The sequence below is a fragment of the Seriola lalandi genome, unplaced genomic scaffold, assembly GCF_002814215.2.
Source record: "Seriola lalandi dorsalis isolate HSWRI2012SDOR001 ecotype SW California unplaced genomic scaffold, Sedor1 jcf7180002054672, whole genome shotgun sequence".
Classification (NCBI taxonomy): domain Eukaryota; kingdom Metazoa; phylum Chordata; class Actinopteri; order Carangiformes; family Carangidae; genus Seriola; species Seriola lalandi.
In genome coordinates this window covers 1873390-1896796 of record NW_019525225.1, presented here as the reverse complement: position 1 = coordinate 1896796, position 23407 = coordinate 1873390, and the positions used below count along the sequence as shown (strand labels likewise).

Sequence of the window (23407 nt, the reverse complement as noted above, 5' to 3'; positions counted from 1 at the left end):
TTTAAATATATGTTAAACGCCTACAAATCACAATTTAATTATTGGGAGAAAAAAAAAAAAAAAAAGGTTGTAAGGTTCACAACAAGATTATTAAAACTTTTGATGCAGAAGTAGGAAGTAAAAAAAAAAATCTACATTTACAATTTTAAGCAAAATACTTTTACTCAAGCACAAATTTGATGTACTTTATTTTCCATGCCATATTTCAGAGGAGCTTACTGTACTTTTACATAATCACGTTCACCTGACAAATTCATGTATGTATACAAAGTGATTATAACTCACAATATAGCTTATGTTTTAAATTAAACTAACAGTATGTAAAAATGTTCAAATTAGCTTCTGTTTAAATGTTACTTCCATGGCAATGCATCAATAATTATAATCCAGTATTATAATACGCAACACTGACAGGGACCATTCTGCTACGTAAATTTGGTGACACAACCTCTTTACATTGACTCAAGCAATATTTTCAGTAAATGAATTGTAATAGAGCATTTTTACGTTTTGGTCTTGCTGCTTAATTAAAAAATCTGAAAACTTCCACCACTGATTCTAAGATAGTGGCACATGAGGATTTACATTGTCTTGCGACATGGTATTTGTATTACTACAACCCAAGATTCAATCTTTAATTCAAGAGTTGTTTCAAAATGCATTTGATGTAATGGCAATAAAACTGCAAAACAAAACAACACCCTCTGCAAATAGTTCTCCCTGTGGTCTGCAACCTGAGAGTCACAAGATGAAATGGAGGGGTTGCGTAATGATAAATAAGTTAGGAATTACTAACACACGTGTTTATTTATTTATTTTGTAACTTTTCTCAAATCTTTTGAGAATTTTACATTTACAGTACTGTGAAAAATTCAAATGAAGCAATATCTGCCAGCAGTATAGTAGAGCATTACCAAAGTTCAATGTTCATTCACTAATCAGCAGAGGTTTAAATTTTAGATTAACTGAGATGAGCAAAAGCAGTTTATTATCAAAGGTAACAGCTGATTGTTAAATGTATTTCAGACTGTGCCAAATCACTCACAGCAGGATTCTTGCCATCACCAACATACAGTACAAGTCAATTAACAGTAAACTTTATTTGGCAGTCATTTTCACCAGATCCTCTTTTTCAATCTCAAAAAGACGCCAGCCCTCCTCGGAGGAGAGGTCAGCTGCTCCTCTTCGCTTGTAGAACTCAATTGACTTTGTGTTGTTTTCTGCTACGATGAAGTGCATGCTGCTACATCGAGTCTTCACGGCCGTCTATGGGAAGGAAAAAATAAATAAAACAAAAAGCAAGAGGACAAATGTAGAATTGAATACAGTTGAAATTAAGTTGAATCTGTCAACAAAGAAGCTATAAGTGTACCTCGCTCAAAACCTTCAGGATTTGTGAACCAATGCCGAGACCTGGTGGGTGCAAGATCAAATGTACAGAGTGAACTTAGTTTATATGAAACGCCCCTCAATGTTGCAAAACCTTTTAGCTGTAACTTATTAACCTTTACCACCATCATATAACGTCACATGTCAACATCCTTACCTCGAAACTCCTGCATGACATAGAAGTCTTCCAAGTACAGGAGCTTTCCAATCCATGGGTCATATGTGAAGTAGTACATGGCAAAAGCAATCACAGTGTACCCTAGGGGCAAAACACCAGGAGTTGAACTTGAAGGAAAGGGAAGAAAAATGTGACTGTCAAATTGTGAGGCGCTTTGTGTTAGAGACATGTTTTTACCATCTGAACTCTGCTCCTTTGGGACTTCCGCGACCAAGCAGTGGTAGAATGGATGATCCCCAAAGCCGTCTTCAAGTAGATCTGTAAGTGGGACGTTACTTTTTAAGAATGCATGAAGACTGAAAACATTTTTGTTTTCAAATTCCAAGAAAATACATATATAAAATGTATGCCTATAGTTAAACATAATGTAGATTAAACTGAACCACCTTTCTCTGTCAGCCTGACTTTCTCCTCCATCTCTTCAAATTTAGCAAGTTCCTAAATAGCAAAAAGAAACAAGAAAACCATTAAATTTTGCTTTTAAATGGAACTGCAATTATAAATAGCACAATAGAAAAAATAGATTTGCTGTCAAATGGGCACAATGTCTTATTGTTTGTTAAAGAAAAGATTAGACTTTTGACATTTGACTTACCTTTATGAGTCGCAGGATGTCGGACACATCCCTGGGTTCAGCTGTCCGTAATATAAAATTGGCCATTTTCTCCTTTTACCCTTTTTCCCTTTGCTTACTAGTCCTCTGAATGTGAATAAAAGCAAAATTTGTTTCTTCATCCGCTCCTCAGGAGTTCATCCCCCGACAATGAATAGAAAACCAGCATATACAGAATGGCATGGGCTGCGTTGCACAGAATGATACAGCAGCTTCAGCTGCTTCTCTTTTATGTATTCCTAGAGGAGGACACCCTTACCATTAATCCATATATGGACAAACAGCACCTTACATCCTGTTTCTTTTTCTTTTCTGTTGACTCCTTATCTTTGTGTCGAAGACTGTACTTCATTTGAATGTTGTTTAAAAGGTAAATATTAACCAGACCTGGAAAAAAAACCTGACCGCTGCACTTAATGTCTGTAGATCTGGGTAAAGAATAACCCACACGTGAAAATGAAATTCAACATTTATATCTAAACCAACTCAATGCTCCAAGTAACCTTGTATGTGATATTCTGTGATCTGTTGACTGTCATAAACATACTGACCCTTGACTGTTGTGTGTGTGCTCAGATGTCAGTATATCTTTTGGTCACACAGAATAGAGTTAGGGCCTAGTTTTCATTGTGTTCTTTAAACAGGCTTTATGTAATTGCATTTGGTTGACTTGCTCAACAAGAATTCCTTCCACTTGTACAAACCTCCCTCACAAATAAGACGAGCTTGCCTGCATTTCAGTTGCAGTTGCAAGGGCCTGTTGCATGGGCTAATCTAGACAGTGAATATTTATTAGTTTCTTTTCTAGAAAGCTGGTTCCCTGTTTGCAGACTGGTCTAAAAGCAGTGCACCTGTACTGAACATGCAGAATTCATACACAGTCCAGCACTTTCATTTAACTTTAACAACTATTTGAGTTGCAGAAAATACCACACAGTACTGTTGTCTCCACAGAATCTCTCAGGTATTTCTCAGCTACACTTTCACCCGATGTTTCCACCTGCAAAACCTCAGCATCAGCATGTTGTTTGACACATTTCCCAGCGGTTATTACTGCACCTTAATTTTTCTCTACCTTTCATTATTTCGGACCAAGCAGCGATGTGTTGTTAACCAGCTCCGACTCCAACGGAGTGATGCTACAGTTAAATAGACACCCTTTACTCAGAATTTGCAGTTTGTTCTCAGACTACCTCCAGCGCAAGCTTATTTAATCCTTTGAGTGGATGCTCAAGGAAAAGTCATGCCTGACCGTGCATGACATGCAGAGCCTGGGGCTAGTTTCCAAGGCAAGGCATGCATTACTGTGTTAACCTTACATTTACATTTTAGCAAATTCAAAACGAACACTGTGACCAGTACAGCTAATATTGTGGCACTTCTGATGATACTTATATTTCTTTCCTACTTTGTAATCAGCTGTTGCTAGTAAGCATCTGGCAGCCACTGGGTGAATTCACATCAATTCACAGCTGTTCATTCCCTGTGTGATGCAGGCATTGAAACCTTCAGCGCTACAGAAATAAAAAAGGTTTGGACTGAGCTAAAACTATCAAGTGGATCTTAAATACTAGCCAGACCAGCATTTTATGAAAACACATTTTATTTGTACTTTCAGTAAGTGGTGGATTTCAAAGACTGGGAAAACAAAAAGGCAGATCAGTTGAGTTTATCAAAATACTTCAGCTTGCCTGAAGGATCGGGAATGATCTGTGGGAAAGAATAAATGAAATTAGTGCACGGTAAGTATTTCTTATGATAATAAGAATCACACTAGACAATAGAAATATACTAAAAAACACCATAAAACAGGTTGTGATTAATGTAGATCCCTGAAGAAAAACTAGTCTGTTATTGTGTGTTTCACAGTTATTGCTTAGTTTCCCACTTCACAATGAAAAATCCTCAGTGAATGTCCCTGCTCACCAGTTTGGGTCAAATTGACCATAAATGTGTTTTTGCAAAACACCAGAGGTAGCTTCCTTCTGCAGCTTGTTCTGAGACCTTTCCTCTACATAGTTAGGCAACGCTCACAGTCCATTGGTCTTAACTTCTATCTGTCTGTATCTGAAGGCTTATGTTTTAACAGACTGAGACAGTTTGTCTCTTAGACAGACACAGAATTTGTCATTGCACTAGCTGGACAGAGACCGACTGATTTGCAAATACATGGTACCCTATATGAGATCTTCTATCCAATGTAAGACAATATTGTAACCAAATGTATCCAAATCAATCTCAGTGATACTCACCGTGTCGCTGCCTGGTTTCCATCCTGCTGGACACACTGTGAAAAATGACATAATTCCAGTCAGCACTTAAACAACAGAATCCACTGAAAACTGGCTATTAGTTTTCAGGTGCTGCTGCATTACTAGATTATAGCCATAAAAAAGAAAAAAGTCAATTCATTTCAGATGTTTAAATAGAAACTAACTATGCAAAAAATAAAACATTTCATAAGTGAATTTGTTTTAATGAGCTTCTTGTACCTTCTCCGTGCTTGTCAGTGTACTGGAAGGCCTGGACCAGCCGCAGAGTCTCATCCACAGATCTTCCTACTGGGAGATCGTTCATGGTGATCTGCCTCAGGATGCCTTTGCCGTCGATGATGAAGAGACCCCTGAGATAGACACACACAAGTGAGATTCAAGCCTGATTTAATGTTAGTTGTTCACTACGGACTTATACATGGTTTTTAAAATGCTGACTTCTGACTTACTGTAAAAAGTCATGAAACAAATTAATTCACAAGACACATTGATCCCACCCAAACTATAGTTTCTCCTATAACTTATTGTGCATTGTGCACCTCAGAGTGGCATAAGTGTTAACATTGATAATAGCCATGAATGTAAATGTGAACCTGTACCTCAGTGTGTGTCCCTGGTCCTCCAGGTAGACTCCATAGTCTTTTGAAATCTGATGAGTGAGGTCAGACAACAGAGGGATTTTCATTTCTCCAAGTCCACCCTGCTTCCTGGGCGTATTGATCCTATTAAAAAGGAAGACTTAGAGTAGAGCTCTTGAACACAAAATAATCAAACCAAAAACAAGACACAAAAAAAAGAAAAAAAAAAGAAAAGAAAACATCCCTTCCCTTCAGAAATAAAATATAACACCACCGAAGCCAGTTAAATCAATCTACTGAAATTCCAATGTACTTGGATCATTATTCCACTTCAGTCAGTGTCTGTTATTATTAGGTTTTGAAAGCCTGACAGCCTGTAGGTATAAAGGTGACAGCTACTGTATCTTACCAGGCCAGGTGGGTGAACTGGGAGTCCACTGAGCAGGCGACCACCTCTGTATTGATGGCGTGGAACTCATGAACACGATCGCTGAATGCGATGATCTCAGTAGGGCAGACAAATGTGCTGCAGAAGAAACAGCAAATGCATTAACATAGGAACAAAGTCTGCACCCCGTGCAGCAATCCAACATAAATGAAGTGATTTTTGTGACGTGTGCATTAGATGTTACTCACAAGTCCAGGGGATAGAAGAAGAAGACGAGGTATTTGCCTTTGTAGTCCGACAGCTTCAGCTCCTTGAATTCACCGTTGATCACAGCTGTTCCTTCCCAGTGTGGCGAAGGCTTTGAAACTGACGTAGGAAGAAAAGTATATATTTGACTGATAAAACCAGATTTTTTTTTTTTACTGTAACTTGAAATTGTAAATTGAAAACATACATGACATGCGTTTTGCTATAATGCAAATGATTAAATGTCACATGTATTTCAGCACAAATATTCAGGGAAAAGAACACAGCATTGATTTTGCTCAAATATACGTTTTGAGGTCATAATTCTGTTACGTGTATATCGAGGGCAGCAACTGATGATTATTTTGGTTGATGTTTAATACATCAATAACTTTTTTGATTAATCAATTAAGCATTCTGTCTATAAAATGTCAGAGCACCACACAGTGAAAAATGGCCTTCTTTTCTTAACTTGCTTGTTTTGTCAGACCAACAGTACAAAAATCCAGACATTTAATTTGTAATAACATAAAATAAAGATTAGCAAATACACTTTTCAGGATGTTTCAAGAATGTGTGGAATTTTTACTTAAACATGATTGATTGATTGATTATTTCAATCGTCTTTTTTTTCTTCTTCTTTTTTTTTTTTTTTTTTTTTTTTTAAAGCCAAACACTTGCTGTTTCCATCTTCTCAAATGTGAAGATTTGATGCTTTTCTTACTTGTCACATGATAGTAAATTGAATTAAATTGAGTAGCTTATGGGTTTGTTGGTCACCTTGGGCTGTGGGAAATGATAACATTTATTTTTCATTATTTTACAATGTTTTATAAACAAAACGAATAATCAAGTAATTGTAAAAATATTTGGCAGAATAATTGCTAATGAAAATCATTTTTAGTTGCAGCTCTAGTGCAACTGTAGCTGTGATAAATAAATACTACTAAATATTTCAATTTGTGTGACCCCTGTTCCTAGTTCCTACATCTGACCTTATGTATCATAATAACTTCTTCTCACATTGTAAGCATTAAATATTTCTGCAGTGTTTGTCTCTGCAGACTGAGGTGCTCAGACATGGGGTAAAGTCTCAAACCTCATGACGACACATGACAAACAGAGAAAAACTGTGTGAGTGAAGAGGAACAGAGGCCAGGAGTATAATGACTGACTCAAACACTTACATTTGCTTACAACACTGCATATTACATGGCCTCATACATGCCCGGGTGAGTTTGATGTATGCCTCTGATAGTTTCTAAGTTTTTCTGTTATTTTGTCCGACCCCCTGGTGTCTGTATGAACCAGTGTTGGTGCTGTGCCATGCACCGTCGTGTGTGCAGGAGGGGGGGGCACAATCCCATGAATTTCACAGAATGACGTGTCCTATAAAAAAACATCTGATTTAAAGTACAGGCCTAAAGTGTAAGTGACACTAACCACTTAAAACTGTCACATATGAATTCAACTATATGGGACACGACCAGTAAAGAGTTTAAGAGCAGCTGCAGACAGATCCAGTCAGTTTGTTTCTATTGTCCTGGCAGCAGGGGCAGCATGAGGCTGCAGCAGCTGTCAACAAGAAGAGGCAAAGGATAACCACTGCGCACTTTGAAGATGCAAACGCTAATCGGCCACCTCTGGGTGAAATCAGGAGGGGAACTCACTCTTGGCTTTGCTGAGGTGCAGGGAATGGTCAGACACAGGAACGCGGAAAGCCTCTCCAGGATAGACGTGTCCTCCCGCGTAGTTGTGACACTGGGAGTTTCTCGCACTGGCGCCTTCGTCTGCAGATGTGACTGTGGTGGTGAGGAGGAGGAGGAGAGCGGTGCAGAGTGAACAGAGAAGCTGCTGCTGCTTTAGTGAAGTGTGGCAAAGAAACTCCATTGTGTCGTCCCTCCGAGAGCACGTAGCCACCGACTGGCAATGCGTTTCAGCCTTTGGTCAGGATTTGAGGAGCCTTCTTCCTCTCTTCTTCTTCTTCTCCTTCAGTCAAGTTTTGCAGCAGCTGGCGTCCTTATATTTCTGCATTACTGCCATCTCCTGGAGTTAATTAGCTCCTGATGCACACTTCATTTTACTGCTCCACATTCTGTCCATTAAACAAGCTCCGGCAGTGAACAAGTATCATGATAAATAAAATAAATAGGTAGATACATAAAGACAATCCCCTGCCATATCTGCTCCCGCCATAACTCTGCATAATTTCTTCTTTTAAGACAGTATTTCTCTTTGCTCATGCAAATGTTCACTATGGCTTTTTATTTCTTTTGCAATTTTACCATAATTATATGTGAATATCTTCACTTCTTGAAGATAAAGTAAACGTCATCCCCTTTTTCTGTCACAGTAATTGTTTTAGAGAGGTGCTGATTCAACTTTATGATCATTTGTTTGTAGTTTGTAGTGCTATTGAGCTATATATTATTCTCCTCAGGGTAATGTTAAGGATAAAGTATATGCCTATGAGAAATCGAAATGTATTCAACCTTGAACTGCTGTATGATAGCATTTAATAGCCAGCAGCCCTGGGCCACTGCTCTGTGTTCTTTTCAAAACTGCAGGGCCTGAAATACAAACATAAAGACATCATCTCTACTGTGGAAAGTCATCCACCAAATGGAGTTACCAGGTTTGTTGCACAACACATTGTTCACAAATGGTCATAAGTCAAGATCAGTTACTTTGCTGTCACTAACATTTCAGTCTTGTAAGTCACTATGAGTGCTCCAGGATGAACTGTGCCAGTTCACCTGTATTTCTGCAGGGTTGCTACTACTACAGCAGCAGCATGGCTCTTTGAATGAATTTCCTTGGTTGCCTACTTTCTTCCCTATGGCAGTCAAAAATCCTGACCATGTTGCTGTAATTCTAATTTGTATTAAGAACAATAATGTCGGTCTGATCAGAGATGTGCACTTAAATCCGATCCACCTCACATATTGAATCACATCAGACTCAAACGGACTTGCAAAACAACGCTGGCCAGAAGAACCTTTACTGGGATCAGCAGCCATGGAAAATAAAACAGGAAAAGCAGATGTACAGAGATCCAAAAAAAAGGGCAAGAGTGCCACCAAGAAAATGAGAAGGAACAAAGTTGTTAACCACGTCCACATCTATAAACCAATTAGTTTCCTGAACTGTAACGAGCACTGACCACTATTCATCAAAGTACTTTGTGAATTTACCCAACAGCTTTGCATAAACAAAGACAAGTACGCAGATACAGTATCTTACAGTCTTTTTATTACAGCGGCTTACACATAAAACCAATGTTTCCATGGAGTATTTCCAATCTGCTTCCCTCAATGTAACAGTTTACAACAAATACTCACACTGTAGGCATTTTCATTTGTATTAAGAGAGGTATTGACATTTGAAGTTTTAGTCTGTTTTATTATTTAATTTACACTCTGGTACCCTTTAAAGGGCCACAAAGACTGATACAAAGTTTATGAATAATAATAAGTAAAAACTAACATGGTAGCTTGCTGCTCGCAGCACAGGCTGATATGCAGGTTGTTTGTATTTTGCTGCCTGAGGTGTCACTTTTGTCATCACGTGTTCAAGAACTTACAAAAAACAGACTAAAATTCAAAATGTCCATGTATCCCTGCACATTTGAGCCAATAATATGCCACTGCTGATGTGTTAAAATACCACACAACACCTTCTGAGTGAGTGGCACATAACGCTACAGATACACGAGTAGCTGAACCAACAATACTAAACCCAACATCTCTCCTAGACTTGGAAAATTGGAATAGTGAAGCTTGGCTGATGAATGCACGCAGACTAGAACAATGTTTACATTCACCATTGGTTTCGATTGTGGTCACTTTGAGTATGGGTATTGATGGTAATACATCTTCCTCCATATGTACATCAGAAATTGAATAAGAGCTTCTCTGAATATAAGTAAATGAGCTGTTACCGTTTTGTGTCATGAAACTCAAAAAGTCACCTGAGTATCTGCAACAGAACCATATGAATGTAAACACACTCTGTGAACATCCGTCTTCACACATCTGACTTCTAGATGCATAGAATCACCTGTTCAGCTTGGAGTGTGACAACATGAGATGACACGTTCAACTTCTAAACAACATGAGATCTGCCAGGCACGTGTTTGGTTTGGCAAGATAAACTGAAATATTCTGAACTTTTCCCTTGGTATTCTTAACCCTCTCTTACTTACAGTATATAGAAAGAAAAACATTCGGAGACATATCAAGAGCATTGATAGTGACGGTCTTTACCCTGCTGCCTTTTATGGTTTCTTTGTAACAAGGGGTTAAATAAAAATAAACAGACAAGAATTTATGAACTCAAATTGAATTATTTATCATGTACACTTTAGTATAAAGAGTACAAAGCCATTTTTACAGGCAGTCTCTTCTTGAGATGAGCAGTGACGGATGAACATTTGTTTAATTACACCTCAAAAATGACCTGAGATATGCATCAAACAAGCACATTTAGAATCTGCTAAATGTTTTCACTTGGGAACAGATTTACAAAACCTTCTGAGGTAAAAAATTGTTTAAGTGCTTATTCTTAGGAGACCCCGACTATGCTTTAAACATAGTAGCTTAAATATTTTCTTCCTCTAAAATCCATTTATAACATTTGATGCATGCACTTCATACATGAGATGAAGACTTTAACTAATCCACCAACGTCAAAGATGGACTGAAGGTGTTAACCATTTAGTGCCCTTGCCAATCTTTGTTAGTTTGATTCTCAGAACATCTTTGTGAATATGGCCCCAGCTGTTAAGAGAAACAGCTTTGAAATGTAATTACTTGCTGATGCTTTAAACTCTGGGTCTGAGGCACTGGTTTATGGAACATTAAATGATGTGTGCGTATATGTGAGTTTTAGGGGCGGTCAATGTATTTAATATTATCAAGAAGGGATGAAAAAAACTTTAGCTAACAGACTTCAGCTTGGCCCATGGGTTCGTGCCGCGCACCTCCAGCGGTGGATTGTTGGAAAAGATGTGGTTGCACAGTTCTTCCAGAGGGGGTTCAGGATCTGTGGTGGCAAACTGAGCAGCATCTTCAATTTCCTTCCTCACCTCTACATCGATCTCCTATAGACACAACACAGGCAAGGCAGAGAATTACAGTAATACAGGGCATATAGGGTATATAGCAGACAAATGTGTGTTACAAAAGTAACATCTTACATTTTCTTATTTAAATAAGAACTAAAACAATTAAAAAAAACTGTACAATCCTGTCCAATCCTGTCCTCTGTGTTTGCCTCAGGCCAACTTGACCTCTACAGTGTTTGTGCAGTGGTGAGTTCAGGTGAGGGGAGATGGGACAAGCTAAATCGAGTGAGATCAGCACTCTCTTGTGTTTAAACAATGCATTGCAGGTTTGCATCTCAAACGAAGACTGCAGCAGAAACCAGCTCCAAGTTGAAAAGTTTGAAAATGCAAAACTGTCACAAACTTGATATATTCCCAAACTAGTGATCCAACCCTCATGAACCATTTTAAATGGCTACCAATTATCTTAACATTTATGACTATATGTTGTGGTCATAAATGTTACTATGGCATTTTATCAGCAAGTAATTTTATCAACAACCAGTTAAGAAATAATATTATTTGTGTAGCTTTTCAAGGACACAAATTTAAATTTGCATACCTAAATTATGCAGCTCATTTTCTTACATAATATTCACACTCCTGTCTCAAAAACTGACAATAAAACAGAATTTTATATTTTTATAAAAAGAATTTATTTCGATATATTGTGTTGCCACTGTTTTTCTAGATGGATTACATGCATGTTTTACACTTATGTATTGTTGCTAATGTTTTTATCTGGATTCCCTCGACAAGGTTTGACCAATTTTTTTCATTTCAGAAACTTCAAGTGTTCCCTACCTTTAGTTCCTCCACGCTGGCCATGTTGTTGCTGAGCATGCGATCCTTCAGCAGGGAGATGGGGTCACTCTTACTGCGGACCTCCTGGATCTCCTCACGTGTGCGGTAGCTGAGAGGGGAGAGATTGGTGCAGGGATGTTGTAGGGATGCACTAATACAGTATCTTTTTTTTTTTTTTTTTTTTAGAGCTGACACCAAATTCAAGTGTTATAATCTAAGTATTTGAAAATCTTGATTTTCAGCATTACATCACTTTTAAAGACCACCATTAATATTAAGATAATTGATTTGATTGTGCAAAAACTGTGATAATCCCCCCTAACACTGCCGAAGAGATCTGACTTTTTCTGTTTATCAATAGACAACACTGAAGTAACTTCGGTAACATAAAGCTGTGATTTATGGTGTGTTTATTTTTCTCATCACAACTTTGAGAAATTCCTCCAGTATCAATTTGAGCTAGTCTGCTATAGCCAATACCAGTATTAGTGCCTGTGTTCAGTCTGTCCCCAGGCTGTGGTCAGGGCATTGCAAGGCCACTACAGCGGGAAGGAGAATACATGAAGACTACTGTGGGACATTGGCAGAAGCAAGGGGCAGCAGCACAGTGAGGATAACATTTGTAGGTCAAATTAATATTGTTCATTTTCTAAAGTCCAGTACAGCACTACACATCCAGATAAAAAGTGCTTTAAAGATAATCAAGAAAGTCAGTTAATGGCAGTCAGTTACAGCAAAAATTAAAATTGTAAAAAAATTAAAGTTTACAAAAGGTCAGGAGCTGTGATCATTTACCTGACACCAGGATCGCTCATACTGTGTCCATGATAGCGGTATGTCTGAAGCTCCATGAGAATGGGACCCTGGTGGGAAGTAAGTTCAAAAATAATTTAGCTGAGAACATGAAAATCACATTTCCAACTTAATATGATTCAATATTTTTCACTCGCCTTTCCAGACCGGCAGTGATCAGCAGCAAACCTGGTTGCTTCCCGGACACACAGGATATCCATCCCATCCACCTGAACAAAAGAACAATATCCCAAATTTCATTGAATTACTATGTTCCCCTTTCTGGAAACACATCACAGTCGTTTATACTAAACTGATCATATGGACAGGAGAAGGACAACACTACTTAAATTTTTCTTATTGTTATTTAAGTTTCACGTCTACTTGGGGTAGTAACAGGTTTACTATTGCATATAAAGGACACTGTATTGTACAGTGGCTTCAGAGAGTATTCAGACACCTTAATTTTTCGCACTTTATTGTGTTGTAGGTTTTAAAAAGGATAAAATTGCCATTCTTGCCAAGTCTAGAATCAATAACCTATAATGACAGAGTGAAAACATTTGCAAAACATTTTTGCAGCTTTATTAAAAATAAGAAATTGAATACTTTTGTAAATGAGAGGTTTCTGTTTTTGAATTTTAATAAATTTGCAAAAATGTTTTACTTTGTCAAAATGGGTTATTGATTTTAGATTGATAGGAAAACTGTCAATTGTATCCATTTAAAATGAAATCTACAGGACAATGAAAGTGTGCAAGTCTGAATACTTTCTGAAGTGACTGTACATGGAACATACTATAACATACCTATACCTAAGTATATCCATTATATTACAGTACATTCATTTGGCAAACACTTCTTTCCAACATAATGTTATGATGTTATCACCATGAATATCTTCTATCTATCGTTTTAATTAATAATACATTAAAACTTAGCTGTGCCATAATACATGATTAACATGAACTATTCTGTGTGGTCAGTTTGATCAGTGGAGAAAAAGGTTCAGAGACATGAGTAAGGACAGTACCCTCAGACCAGGAATGAAGTCTCCTCTCTTGAAGTAGTCTGTGCTGGCTGCAGCTCTCTCCACGGATGTGCCCATGCCATACCTGTTGTTCTCACAGATGAAGATGACGGGCAACTTCCAAAGTGCTGCCATGTTGTACGTTTCAAAGATCTGACCCTGTGAAGTACACAAAGGATGTTTTTTTAAATGTGGAATAAAGAGTTCATATTTCACATTAGATGTAAATCACAAAGTAGGTTTTATTTTAAAGTCTGATTATATAAACAAATTATAAAGTGTCTTATTCTATCTTGGTTTAGTTTTCTGGAGACTTGTACCATTTTCCCTCCTTACACACCTTCAAATTCAAAACAGGGACATGAAGTTTGTTGTAACAAGCAGCCGGGGTTAGCTCAGTTACAGGTCGTCTATAAGATCATTAGCAGCTCTGATTCAAAAGTAGAGAAACAAACTAAAGTTAACCAGCACTACATAGCTGATCTGCTATGGTTCTGAATTTGTAACGTTCAGTGTATTTATTAGTTAAATACATAGTTAGCACAATGTCTTCATGTTTACAAGCACACACAGAGCTCCCACAAGACATGTTTCGCACTTTTTAAAACATGCAATTGTTAATGACGGATTAGCAAAGTGGCCAGGTTCAAATCCACAGTTAATGTGGTAATGTATGGGGTTTAACTCCCTGAAACCGTGAACAAGATAAGCAGGTTGGAAGATAATGAATGCATGTCACTGAAGTACAAAAGTAGGATTAAACCTTGATCTTTGGAGAAAGACTATCCCCAACTTTTGAGTAAAGCTGCTATTGATCCCAAAAGTAATCAAACAAAACTAGACTAAAACCGCTGAGATTCCTGTGCCATACCTGGTTGGCAGCACCGTCACCATAGAGACAGACACAGAGCTCGTTGTTGCCCTGAAATTTGCAGGCCAGTGCCACGCCAGCACCAAGGGGAACCTGAGGAGAATCAAGATATGTCTGGGGTTACATTATATTCACCTTAAAATATAAAGTATTTGTTTAAACAATGTTACAAGGAGCCGCTACATCCAACACGGTTTTCAGCGAGTTCATCAGTAGAAAGGTTTTAATCCTTCCATAGACATTAAAACATGAAATACATAAAATAATAATAATAATAACCTGACTGGATATATTTGGTGTAAATAAAATCACACTTTTTGTACAGTCAATTCGATCTTTTATGTGACTTGACTGTATGTGACACTCATTACCAGTGTTGTGCATGAATGTGTTAAATGAGCACTGTTCATTGAAAACGCTCATTTTTTGGTCAAATGTGAACTGAACATTTCCGTTTGCAACTAATGAACGTGAGCATGCATCAGAAGGTGGCAGTAATCCACCAAAAAGCTGTTTTCTAACTGCCAAAGAACATCAAAAGAAGAAAAACTACTTCACAGTGGTACCAAAGGATTCATGCCGGTCGGTATGTGGCTGACGTTCAGACTTGTTTTTTCAGACCCAGGAGACAGTATAAAAGTCCTTCAAATGTTCGATATGAAATGGCTTCAGCTGCACCAGTATATATATATATATATATATATATGTATAAATATCTGCGAGTGAAATCATTAAGAAAGGGTAAGACCATGAGCCAACAGTCACAGACTCCCTTCACCTAGGTCAGACTCACAGTATATATACTTAAAATATATGCTCACATTAGTTTTTCTTAACTTTTATAAGTAATCTCTGTCTGTGACTCTTTAGTAGTATAAAGCAATGCATTCTGTTAGTGAAGTGGCAGTGATTTAAGGCTGGGGATGGATGGGTAGGAGGAGGGTCTGAAAAACAATAGCTCAGAGCAGCTCATTACTAAAAAAGAGAGAGAAAAAAAAGGAAGATATGAATGCAAACTATTTCAAAATTGTGAACTATGAAAGTCAACTAGTCCATTTTAATCTGTGTGAACTGAACTTTGAGCTAGCTCCTGTAAGTGAGTTCTTATTACAGGTTGATGCTAAGCAAGGAAAAGAAGTTTGGCTCCTGATTCTCTTTTTGTAAATTTAATATTAATCAATTTATTTTGTGGAAGCCTTGTTAAGGTTGGTCCAGCCAAGTTTGCTAACTCTCAAAATAATTGTTTCTCCGTCCTCTCATGCCTCAGTTCGTGGAACTCCCTTTTTAAATTTGTTTGACATTATGTAATGTCATTAGTCTGGGTGGTGCCTCGAGCTCCGTGGCAATTTATGGCATTGGAAAACACATCAAGACTTTCTGGAAGCTGAGTATTTTGTTCTTCTGGCAAAACTGAAGCACCCATGGGACCAGTCATGCCACATGACTTTAGTTACACTATATTTACACAATATCAGTAAACACTATCAAACAAGACACACTTATTACCTCCATCAAAGAGGTTATGTTTTCACCCCCGTCTGTTTATTTGTCAGTAGGATTAAGATTAAAAAGTACAGAACTGATTTGCACCAAACTCGGTGGAGGGATGTGGCATGTACCAGGGAAGAACCCATTCAATTTGGGGTCAGATCCAGATAATTTATTATGAGGTCTGGTGTATTTTGTTTGACACTGGCCTTGGCGGAGGTCTGCGCCCTCCAAGTGTCCTTCTAGTTGTTTATGTGTTCACAATTACTTATCACAGCTACATCAAACTGACAACATACTGGTAGCACGTGTAGATTTAGGTTTACACTAAAGTCCCGTGTGAGTCAGTGGTTTTCAATCTAATTATCTCTCCTTTCTAAAACAGCTCAACAAGGTAGCTGAAGCCTCAGGTGAGTGACAACAAGGGACGAGAAACACAAAATAAAGGAGCAGTCAAACACCCTGCTAGTAGACTTTGGTGATTTACCTGAGCTCCAACAATTCCATTTCCTCCGTAGAAATGTTTACAGTACATGTGCATAGAGCCTCCTTTGCCCTTTGCAATACCTCCTCTTCTGCCTGTATATTAAAAACAAAAACACATGGGGGCAAGAAAGCTGAGGTGAAATGAAAACAGGAGAACAATTCATATGTTAAACTCAAACATGATTGGAGCTCAAAAATGTCTGGTAGCTGAAAGTGTCTCAGATTACGTCTCAGCATTGTAGACTCACCTGTGAGCTCAGCCATGATCTCCTTCACAGTCCCTCCTCTGGTGTAGGTGTAGCCGTGGGCGCGGTACGCAGTGATCAGGTGGTCTGTCAAATTAATTGATGCTTCAATACCAACTGCACAAGCTTCCTACGAGGAGAAAACAAACAGTTTGTCATGTGGTCTGTGGACATACATATGTGGATATACGTGAGATGTAATAAAATTCAAAATCATTTCTGCATCTTCTTTTTTTAAATACTGTTCATCTGTGTGCATCTGTTTTTCAACACAACCATTTAATAAAATTGCTGGACTGTTCACATCTCATGGTGGCAAACATAAATAATTACTCTAACCTTGGGATGAAACTCTTCATATTTTTTCATTGTATGGATTAGAGAAAATTATAGTTCACTCAACCTGTCCATCATACAAGTGGCAAAATCCTCTGATGATCTTCTGCTTATACAGCTGATCTGCTTTCAGCTCCATACGCCTCATTGTCTGCATGGTGCGGTAGTACTGCAGGCCCTCATCACGAGTCATAACCACCTGAGTGGCCGGGGCCTCATCCAGTTTGTGGACATCACATTTCTAGAGAGAAGGGGAAAAAAACCCAAGGGCTCACAACACAAACTGCCATGTGCATTAACCAGTTGAGTACCAAATACAACTTAGTGGTTGAAGCTTACCTTTACTTCAAAGGTAGCCTGGGTAGTGAAGTCAGCATATGTCCTTGCTGACATGACCACTGCAGCCCCCTGACATGGGAGAGAAGATGATTTGAAAAATTATGATTAAAAAAGCTTTCATATCTGCTAAGGTTTGAAATTTAAGTTAGTTAGTTTCAGTATCCACTTTAAAAAATACAAAAAAATACAAATCAGGAACTATTTGGTCAGACAATAAGTATACAAAATTATAAGTCTGACATAGACGCAGACACACAGACATCTGATGGCAGCTTTCGGTACCTGACAGTTTTTGATTCTCAGTACTCATTTGGATGATACAACAAGGGTATTAAGGTTTGATACCCACACCTAAGATGTGTTTGGGTAACCAGCAGAGCATAAGTAAACACTGCTTCTGACAGATCAAATGCAAATATGTTGGTAAAAAGAAATAAATAATGAAATATAACTATGCATATGCAACTCCAGTCCAAGTTCGACAACTTACTGTATTTCACTGTTATCTAACAGCACATTACCTTAGCTCAAAAAAACAACAATACGAAGTATGTGAAATAATAGCACTGTAAATTAAACAAAGTTTTTTTTTCTTAAGTGCAGCACAATAGACAGACCACATCTCCAGCTCTCATTCAGCATTGTGATAAATCCTATTAGTTCAATTTAATTCAAAAATAAATCAAGACTAACCAGATTGGGCAACCAGTAGCATAAACAGCCATAAAAACAACCCCTTTTTTTTTTTTTTAAGGTTGTGCTATTTTTCCACCCCTTCACGGAATGAGCTCTGCCTGGTGTTCACATACGTTACTACTGCTGTCCGTTTTCTCCCCTGACTCCATAATGCGAAGCAAAGATTTAAACTACGTAAAATTAAGGAAAATGTAAAGGTACTGGGGCCGTTACTGACCAAAGCTGTCATAAAGATTTTTGTGCAGTGTTCGCTGTGTTAGCCAAACAAGCTATCATTCGGCCTCACAAGGTCAGAACAGCGATGACTGTTTTGTTTAGGGTGAACACTGGAGGTTTTAGAGAGAGAGACAGTAATGTAGTTTTTGGTTTTGACAGTCCATAGTTTAAACTTTGTGTACTTACATTCCTCTGAGCGCAAGCTCTCAGCACATTAGAGATGTTGGTCAGCATCTTTTCTGTACTAGCTCCCAGCACGGCACAGCTCCGTCCTTCTGTCAAGCTCTGTCCTTCCGGCTCCGCTCTACTTCTTCTTCTTCTTCTCTGTCGTCAATAACAGCAGGAAAACCCGCTGCTGCCCCCTCTTCTTCGCTGGTCTAATGGGACAACATGTGTGATGGAAAAACTCGCTTCTAAATTAGATTAAATTAATATTGATAAATTAAAAAAAATACACAAATAATAGGGGTTTATGTTACAGGCCATTTGTTATTATTATTATTATTATTGTTATTATATATAATTAGTATTATTATTATTAATAATGTGCTTGTAGTTTTTTTTCTTCTTCAAACTATTTATGGTAAACCTTTTGTGTAATAAATGAACCAAATTTAGGACACACTTATCAGGGGGCACATTGTAGCAGCAGTAGCCTTTATGCATTGATTCTGTGTGCTGGTGCTGTCCTGCTGAATGTCACTGCCTCTAAATCGCAGGCTAAATTTGCTGTGTTCCTGGTTGAGCTGTGTGCAGAGAGGAATCCTCCTCCATCTACCGGTAATGTGTTAATGGCCTGTGTATCTGGGCGGGCTTACGCTGCGACGCACGGTGTGGTCGATCGGTAGTAAACTCGATTGTGTGCGCACCATCATCTCCGCTTCAGTCCAAGCAGCAGAGGCAGCAGCAGCAGCAGCAGCAGCATCAGCAGCATCTCCCTCCTCCATCATCCACACAAAACTCTGCTGTCCTGTCCACCATCCTACAGCCTTCTTAATGACCTTCACACTGTTTATCTGAATGGTGTGTGGTCGGTTTGTGTTCGCTGTGGCTGCTCATACTTGCTGCTGAGGAGAGAAGCGGATACCTGTGCTGCATTTGCATCACTGCAGAGTGTTTTTGGGTGACAGCACGTCCATACATTTGGGTGTATTCTGCTCGTGACAGCTGCCATGGCAAAAGCAGTCGCACCATCCAACGCAATAACAGGTAAGCTCGATGTAAAGTCGGTCAGGCTGGTATCTTCATGCTCTCGGGGCTCTGTGTTGTTGTGTTTGCGCCGCGGTTTAAAGCAGACTCATGAATGACGCAACTGACATTTCCACCGCTTTATGTGCACGATGCTTGGCTGCGCAGTGGTGATCCGGCTTCACCCCCCTGTTTGTTCGCCCAACAAAACTGTTTATTTTGGTTTCACTGGACGCCGGTTTGCAGGCTGTGAGCTGCGAGGTCAAAAATATATTTATTTCCTTTAAAATAAAAACAAATCAAAAGGCTTAATGTTGTTTTTTATCAAGAGAGAAAGTGAACAGAACAGAACTAGGGTTGCCTCTTTGTGTGTCTCTGCCCCCTATCATTGTGTGATCTGTACATTTACTCTTATATATGTAGATATCAACATTATAGATTTAAGGGGTCATTTCAAAGCAAAATCAAACTGTGTGTGTGTTGCCATTTTTTTTTTGTGATGACGCGACTCAATCGGATAAAAAGGGTTCAAATGGGTGGAGGGAGGAAGACTGGATAGATGCCTGTGACACAGGACAGACCCATGGATTACACTGTATGATTTGAAAAGCATCAGACCATTGTTTGATGACTTTGTAGGGGGGTGCAGACTGCTGTTATTTGTTATTTGCTATTTGATGAAGGTGAATATTTCACTTCATTATTTACTGTTGACCCTCTACGCCCTGAAAGGAGCAAAAAAAGCAAATCAAATGTGATACAGATGAGTGACTTTACACTTGCGCCTGTCACACTTGTTCACTGCTTCATTGAGAATGTGGAAAAGATTAATTATTTAATACAGCAGTTACTGTATGTTGGAAATCTTCGGACTATTTCATAAAGACAAATGCTGAACCAACATTTTTTTTTTTTACTTTTGTCTTTATGTACACATAATTTTATTGCTGAAGCTTATATTTTTTTCATAACAGGTCTTATGCTCAACAGTAGTGCCTGGACAGCTCAATAAGAAATAGAAATAAGATACAATATTGTCAGTATTCCCCTCAAAGCTGTAAAAGCTATTGTAAATACACCCCTGGATCATATTAGAGGTAGACTACCCATGTGGCCACTGAAAAATCAATACAATATGTTATCATGGAAAATGATAAGTGCTACAAGTTAACCATGATGAATGAGTTCAGTAATGTGTTTAGTGAAGTCGGTTGAGCACAGAAGTTCAGGTGAAAGTGAGCAAAGTGAAATACAGCAGTGGCAGCAGCATCTCTCTCGACTGCCAAACCACATTTAAGTGGGAGTCAGGGTTGTCTGCCAGGTTTCGGTGCACAATAAAAGCCCTGACTGAAAAGAGAGTGATTCACTCGATCAAGTAAAGCGACTGACTTTGTGTTAGCAGTCTGGCCTACAGTGCACATATACTGATTCAGTGAATTTGTGGAATGAAACCTTTTAACTCTGTAGTTCACAGAGGTAGAAAGAGGCTCTTCACAGTGTCGAGATGTAGATGTAGTTATTTGGCAACCACTGTCATCTTTCAGTATCCTTGTTACATAATAGATATGTTTAATATTTATTTATTTATTTCATCTTTTTCAACTAAATATACTGAAAGACTATCTGCTTAATATTAGTAAATTACATTAAAATGGATTCAAATTTTGAATATTTACTCCAATTTAAGTTTCTTTTTGTCCCTTGATGACAGATTCATTACAATTTATGAGTAAATGCGTGATGTCTCACTCCCTCTTTCATCTCGCTCTCTCATCTGTGATTTCACACACACACGCTCACACACAGACACACACACACACACACACACACACACTGTGACCACAATTTCTTGGCCATATATACCAGCAAAGCTCTCCATTCATACCGCTTATAAACGTTGAGATTTATGATATTGTTGTGACAATAGGAGATTACTGTTTCGATCAATACTATGTGTAATCTTTTGTTTTTATTGTGTGCCAGGTGAAAAGATGGCTCCCCCATCCATCACTCTACTTCCTGACAAGAGATCTCCGACAAACAGTCACAGCTCTCCGGCCCGAACTGGAAAAACAAGTGAGTAATCCTGCCGGGCTTCTGTCAAATAATTCACACTTTCCTTCCAAGTGGTTTCATCTTATGCACAATCATTTAGATTTTTTTCACAATTACTAAAGAATCATTATAGACTGCATAATGTGAGTCTGTAGGTCTATACGTATCAGGAAAATGTGTTTCAGAGCAGCAACAAAAGCTCAGCAACAACAACCAAAAGCAACATTCAGCATATGTGGAGAGTATCACATCAAGGACAGTTTCCACCCCTCTCCTGCACACTGCTGCAGTTTGCCCTTGGCATGGGAATACTTGGCATTTTGCAACACAATGCACTTAACACAGGGCGGAGGAAATGTTTCCCTCTGGTGGTAAGAAAGCAGCACTGCGGCTCAGCGCTGAGGTGCTGATGTCATGCCTCTTTGGACAAAGCTGAGTGTGCTCTCTCTCCTTCTGTCGTGGTGATTCCAGCTCCATCCAGCACAGAGAGGAAGCCACACATGAATGGACACGCGTCCCCTTCACACTTAGCAGCGAACATCACTAACAACCATGCAGGTAAACAAAGTAAGTCTCACTGTTTGCTTCTGTTAAGCTGCCCTTTCTCTGCCCTTTAATTTGGGTACATTGCCACCCCACATTTTCCCCCCTCTGTGACTTCTATCATCTTTCAGCTGCGGAGGGTTATATGAAGACGGACGACAGGATGCGATTAGCCAAAGAGAGACGTGAGGAGAGGGAGAGAAGTCTGGGTAGGTGATGTCCTGGTTTTTGTTTGGCACACGTGCAACTAAAGAGGCTGATCCTTTGAACCGAGAAGCTCTGAAATGCCTGTAGGTCTCTGTTCCTGTGCAGTTTCCCAGCAAAGTTTTTCGTCCTTACAGTTTAATTGGCTACGGAAAGAGCTTTGCTAACCAACAGAGGATTCATTTTGAGTTCACTGAGCTCCTGATATGATGAGCATTGTCACTTCAGAGAATGTGGCAGTAACATAGAATAGTCTGCAAAAGTAGGTCTCACACTCACAGTTAATCCTCTGGCTCCTGCACTTGCCTCATGGTGACAAGGATTTCAATCTTCACGATTTAGTCTTGAGGGTGGACTGAGACAAAAATTTCAGGTTCACACTCACAGGTTCACATTAAAAATCAAAAAAGAATAAAAAAAAAAATACATGCATCATTAAAAAAAAAAAAAAGTCTATTGAGGAGAGATTAAATACATTGATCAAATTGTTTTTGGCTTAAAAAAAAGTCTTATTTTATTTCCACTATGGTATATATCAAGACAAACCAAAGAGCAAAAGGCCACCAGCAATAACACTGGTTCCTTAACTCATTCACAATTTTTTCCTGGGAACCTGTGTCGAAAAAAATGTGTCTCGTCTCTCTCTCTCTCTCAGCGGCCAGGGAGCAGCTGATCAGGGAGAAGGAGCGCAGAGCTCGGCTTCAGTATGAACGCACAGTGGAGGAACGCTGGAGGCGGCTGGAGGAGCAGAGGCAGAAAGAGGAGCTCCGCAGAGCTGCAGTGGAGGAGAAGAGGAGGCAGCAGCTCGAGGAGGAGAGGGTCAGCTGATTAAAACTCTTGTGGTCTTATGTGTGTGTGTGTGTGTGTGTGTGTGTGTAAGCATCTGAAATCAGTGCAGTGATCTGAGCTGATTTGATCTGATTTTAAGTTTATCTGTTTGAATATAAGATGGTTACATATTTTTCTTGAGTGTTAAATATTACATTAATGAACAAAGTCTGTGGTGAAGGGACAGCATTCAAATAAAAGTTGGCGCCTCTGTGTTGCCTTCAGGAGCGGTTGGAGGCCCTGATGAAACGCTCTCTTGAGCGAAGCCTTCAGCTGGAACAGAGGAACAAACGATGGAGCAGGGGCTGCCCGACAGGAGCAGGTAAGGACAGAGCTTACAGATGCAAACCGAGATCGTTTTTGGACACATGGACGGCAGAAGAGTTAGAGATAAATGTGAATGACCTGAAACAACAGGAAATGGAAGAAAATTTGTGTTGTTGTTGTTCTTCGGAAGGACTGCATGCAGAGAGAGAGAGAGAGAGAGAGAGGGGGGGGGGGGGGGGGGGGGTTTTCC

General features: G+C 38.9%; 4 protein-coding genes across 7 annotated transcripts in view; 1 reads left to right on the top strand and 3 right to left on the bottom strand.

Annotated features, from left to right (window-relative positions):
• Positions 1 to 171: 171 nt before the first annotated feature.
• LOC111666257 (diamine acetyltransferase 1-like) lies at positions 172 to 2376 on the bottom strand. Its single transcript, XM_023421548.2, has 6 exons — positions 2163 to 2376; positions 1954 to 2005; positions 1745 to 1825; positions 1547 to 1648; positions 1373 to 1413; positions 172 to 1266 (listed from the first exon to the last, which is right to left on the bottom strand). The coding sequence occupies exons 1-6, from the start codon at positions 2226 to 2228 to the stop codon at positions 1099 to 1101; spliced, it is 510 nt and encodes a 169-aa protein (XP_023277316.1). The 5' UTR covers positions 2229 to 2376; the 3' UTR covers positions 172 to 1098.
• A 1389-nt stretch (positions 2377 to 3765) lies between these two features.
• Positions 3766 to 7655, bottom strand: prdx4 (peroxiredoxin 4). The gene is made up of 7 exons (XM_023421547.2): positions 7336 to 7655; positions 5668 to 5785; positions 5441 to 5557; positions 5053 to 5175; positions 4673 to 4803; positions 4433 to 4467; positions 3766 to 3890 (listed from the first exon to the last, which is right to left on the bottom strand). Exons 1-7 carry the CDS (start codon positions 7553 to 7555, stop codon positions 3840 to 3842), a joined length of 795 nt encoding a protein of 264 aa, XP_023277315.1. The 5' UTR covers positions 7556 to 7655; the 3' UTR covers positions 3766 to 3839.
• A 1245-nt stretch (positions 7656 to 8900) lies between these two features.
• On the bottom strand, positions 8901 to 18386 carry pdha1a (pyruvate dehydrogenase E1 subunit alpha 1a). Its single transcript, XM_023421546.2, has 11 exons — positions 18259 to 18386; positions 17161 to 17229; positions 16889 to 17062; positions 16489 to 16615; positions 16242 to 16333; positions 14267 to 14359; positions 13399 to 13554; positions 12524 to 12595; positions 12369 to 12436; positions 11574 to 11682; positions 8901 to 10766 (listed from the first exon to the last, which is right to left on the bottom strand). The coding sequence occupies exons 1-11, from the start codon at positions 18304 to 18306 to the stop codon at positions 10602 to 10604; spliced, it is 1173 nt and encodes a 390-aa protein (XP_023277314.1). The 5' UTR covers positions 18307 to 18386; the 3' UTR covers positions 8901 to 10601.
• Positions 18387 to 18965: 579 nt separating this feature from the next.
• The window catches only part of map7d2a (MAP7 domain containing 2a), a 12134-nt gene continuing 7692 nt past the window's right edge, over positions 18966 to 23407 (top strand). For 3 of the 4 annotated variants that reach the window (XM_023421542.2, XM_023421540.2, XM_023421539.2), the window contains exons 1-6: positions 18966 to 19281; positions 21244 to 21336; positions 21787 to 21882; positions 21990 to 22067; positions 22718 to 22881; positions 23116 to 23212. In XM_023421542.2, coding sequence (XP_023277310.1) covers positions 19245 to 19281; positions 21244 to 21336; positions 21787 to 21882; positions 21990 to 22067; positions 22718 to 22881; positions 23116 to 23212 — 565 coding nt within the window. In that variant the 5' untranslated portion in view covers positions 18966 to 19244. The remainder of the gene's footprint in view (positions 19282 to 21243; positions 21337 to 21786; positions 21883 to 21989; positions 22068 to 22717; positions 22882 to 23115; positions 23213 to 23407) is intronic. The other variant, XM_023421541.2, reaches the window with a different exon arrangement.

Coding starts and splice junctions, on each gene's coding strand:
- LOC111666257 (XM_023421548.2), bottom strand. CDS start 2,228: ATGGCCAATTTTATATTACGGACAGCTGAACCCAGGGATGTGTCCGAC. Junction 2,006..2,162: donor ACATCCTGCGACTCATAAAG/GTAAGTCAAATG, acceptor TTTGCTATTTAG/GAACTTGCTAAATTTGAAGA. Junction 1,826..1,953: donor AGTCAGGCTGACAGAGAAAG/GTGGTTCAGTTT, acceptor TCCCACTTACAG/ATCTACTTGAAGACGGCTTT.
- prdx4 (XM_023421547.2), bottom strand. CDS start 7,555: ATGGAGTTTCTTTGCCACACTTCACTAAAGCAGCAGCAGCTTCTCTGT. Junction 5,786..7,335: donor GCACCTCAGCAAAGCCAAGA/GTGAGTTCCCCT, acceptor TTCCTACGTCAG/TTTCAAAGCCTTCGCCACAC. Junction 5,176..5,440: donor CAGTTCACCCACCTGGCCTG/GTAAGATACAGT, acceptor CCTTTTTAATAG/GATCAATACGCCCAGGAAGC.
- pdha1a (XM_023421546.2), bottom strand. CDS start 18,306: ATGCTGACCAACATCTCTAATGTGCTGAGAGCTTGCGCTCAGAGGAAT. Junction 17,063..17,160: donor AGGCTACCTTTGAAGTAAAG/GTAAGCTTCAAC, acceptor CCTTCTCTCTAG/AAATGTGATGTCCACAAACT. Junction 11,683..12,368: donor ATGAGCGATCCTGGTGTCAG/GTAAATGATCAC, acceptor CTCCCCTCTCAG/CTACCGCACACGTGAGGAGA.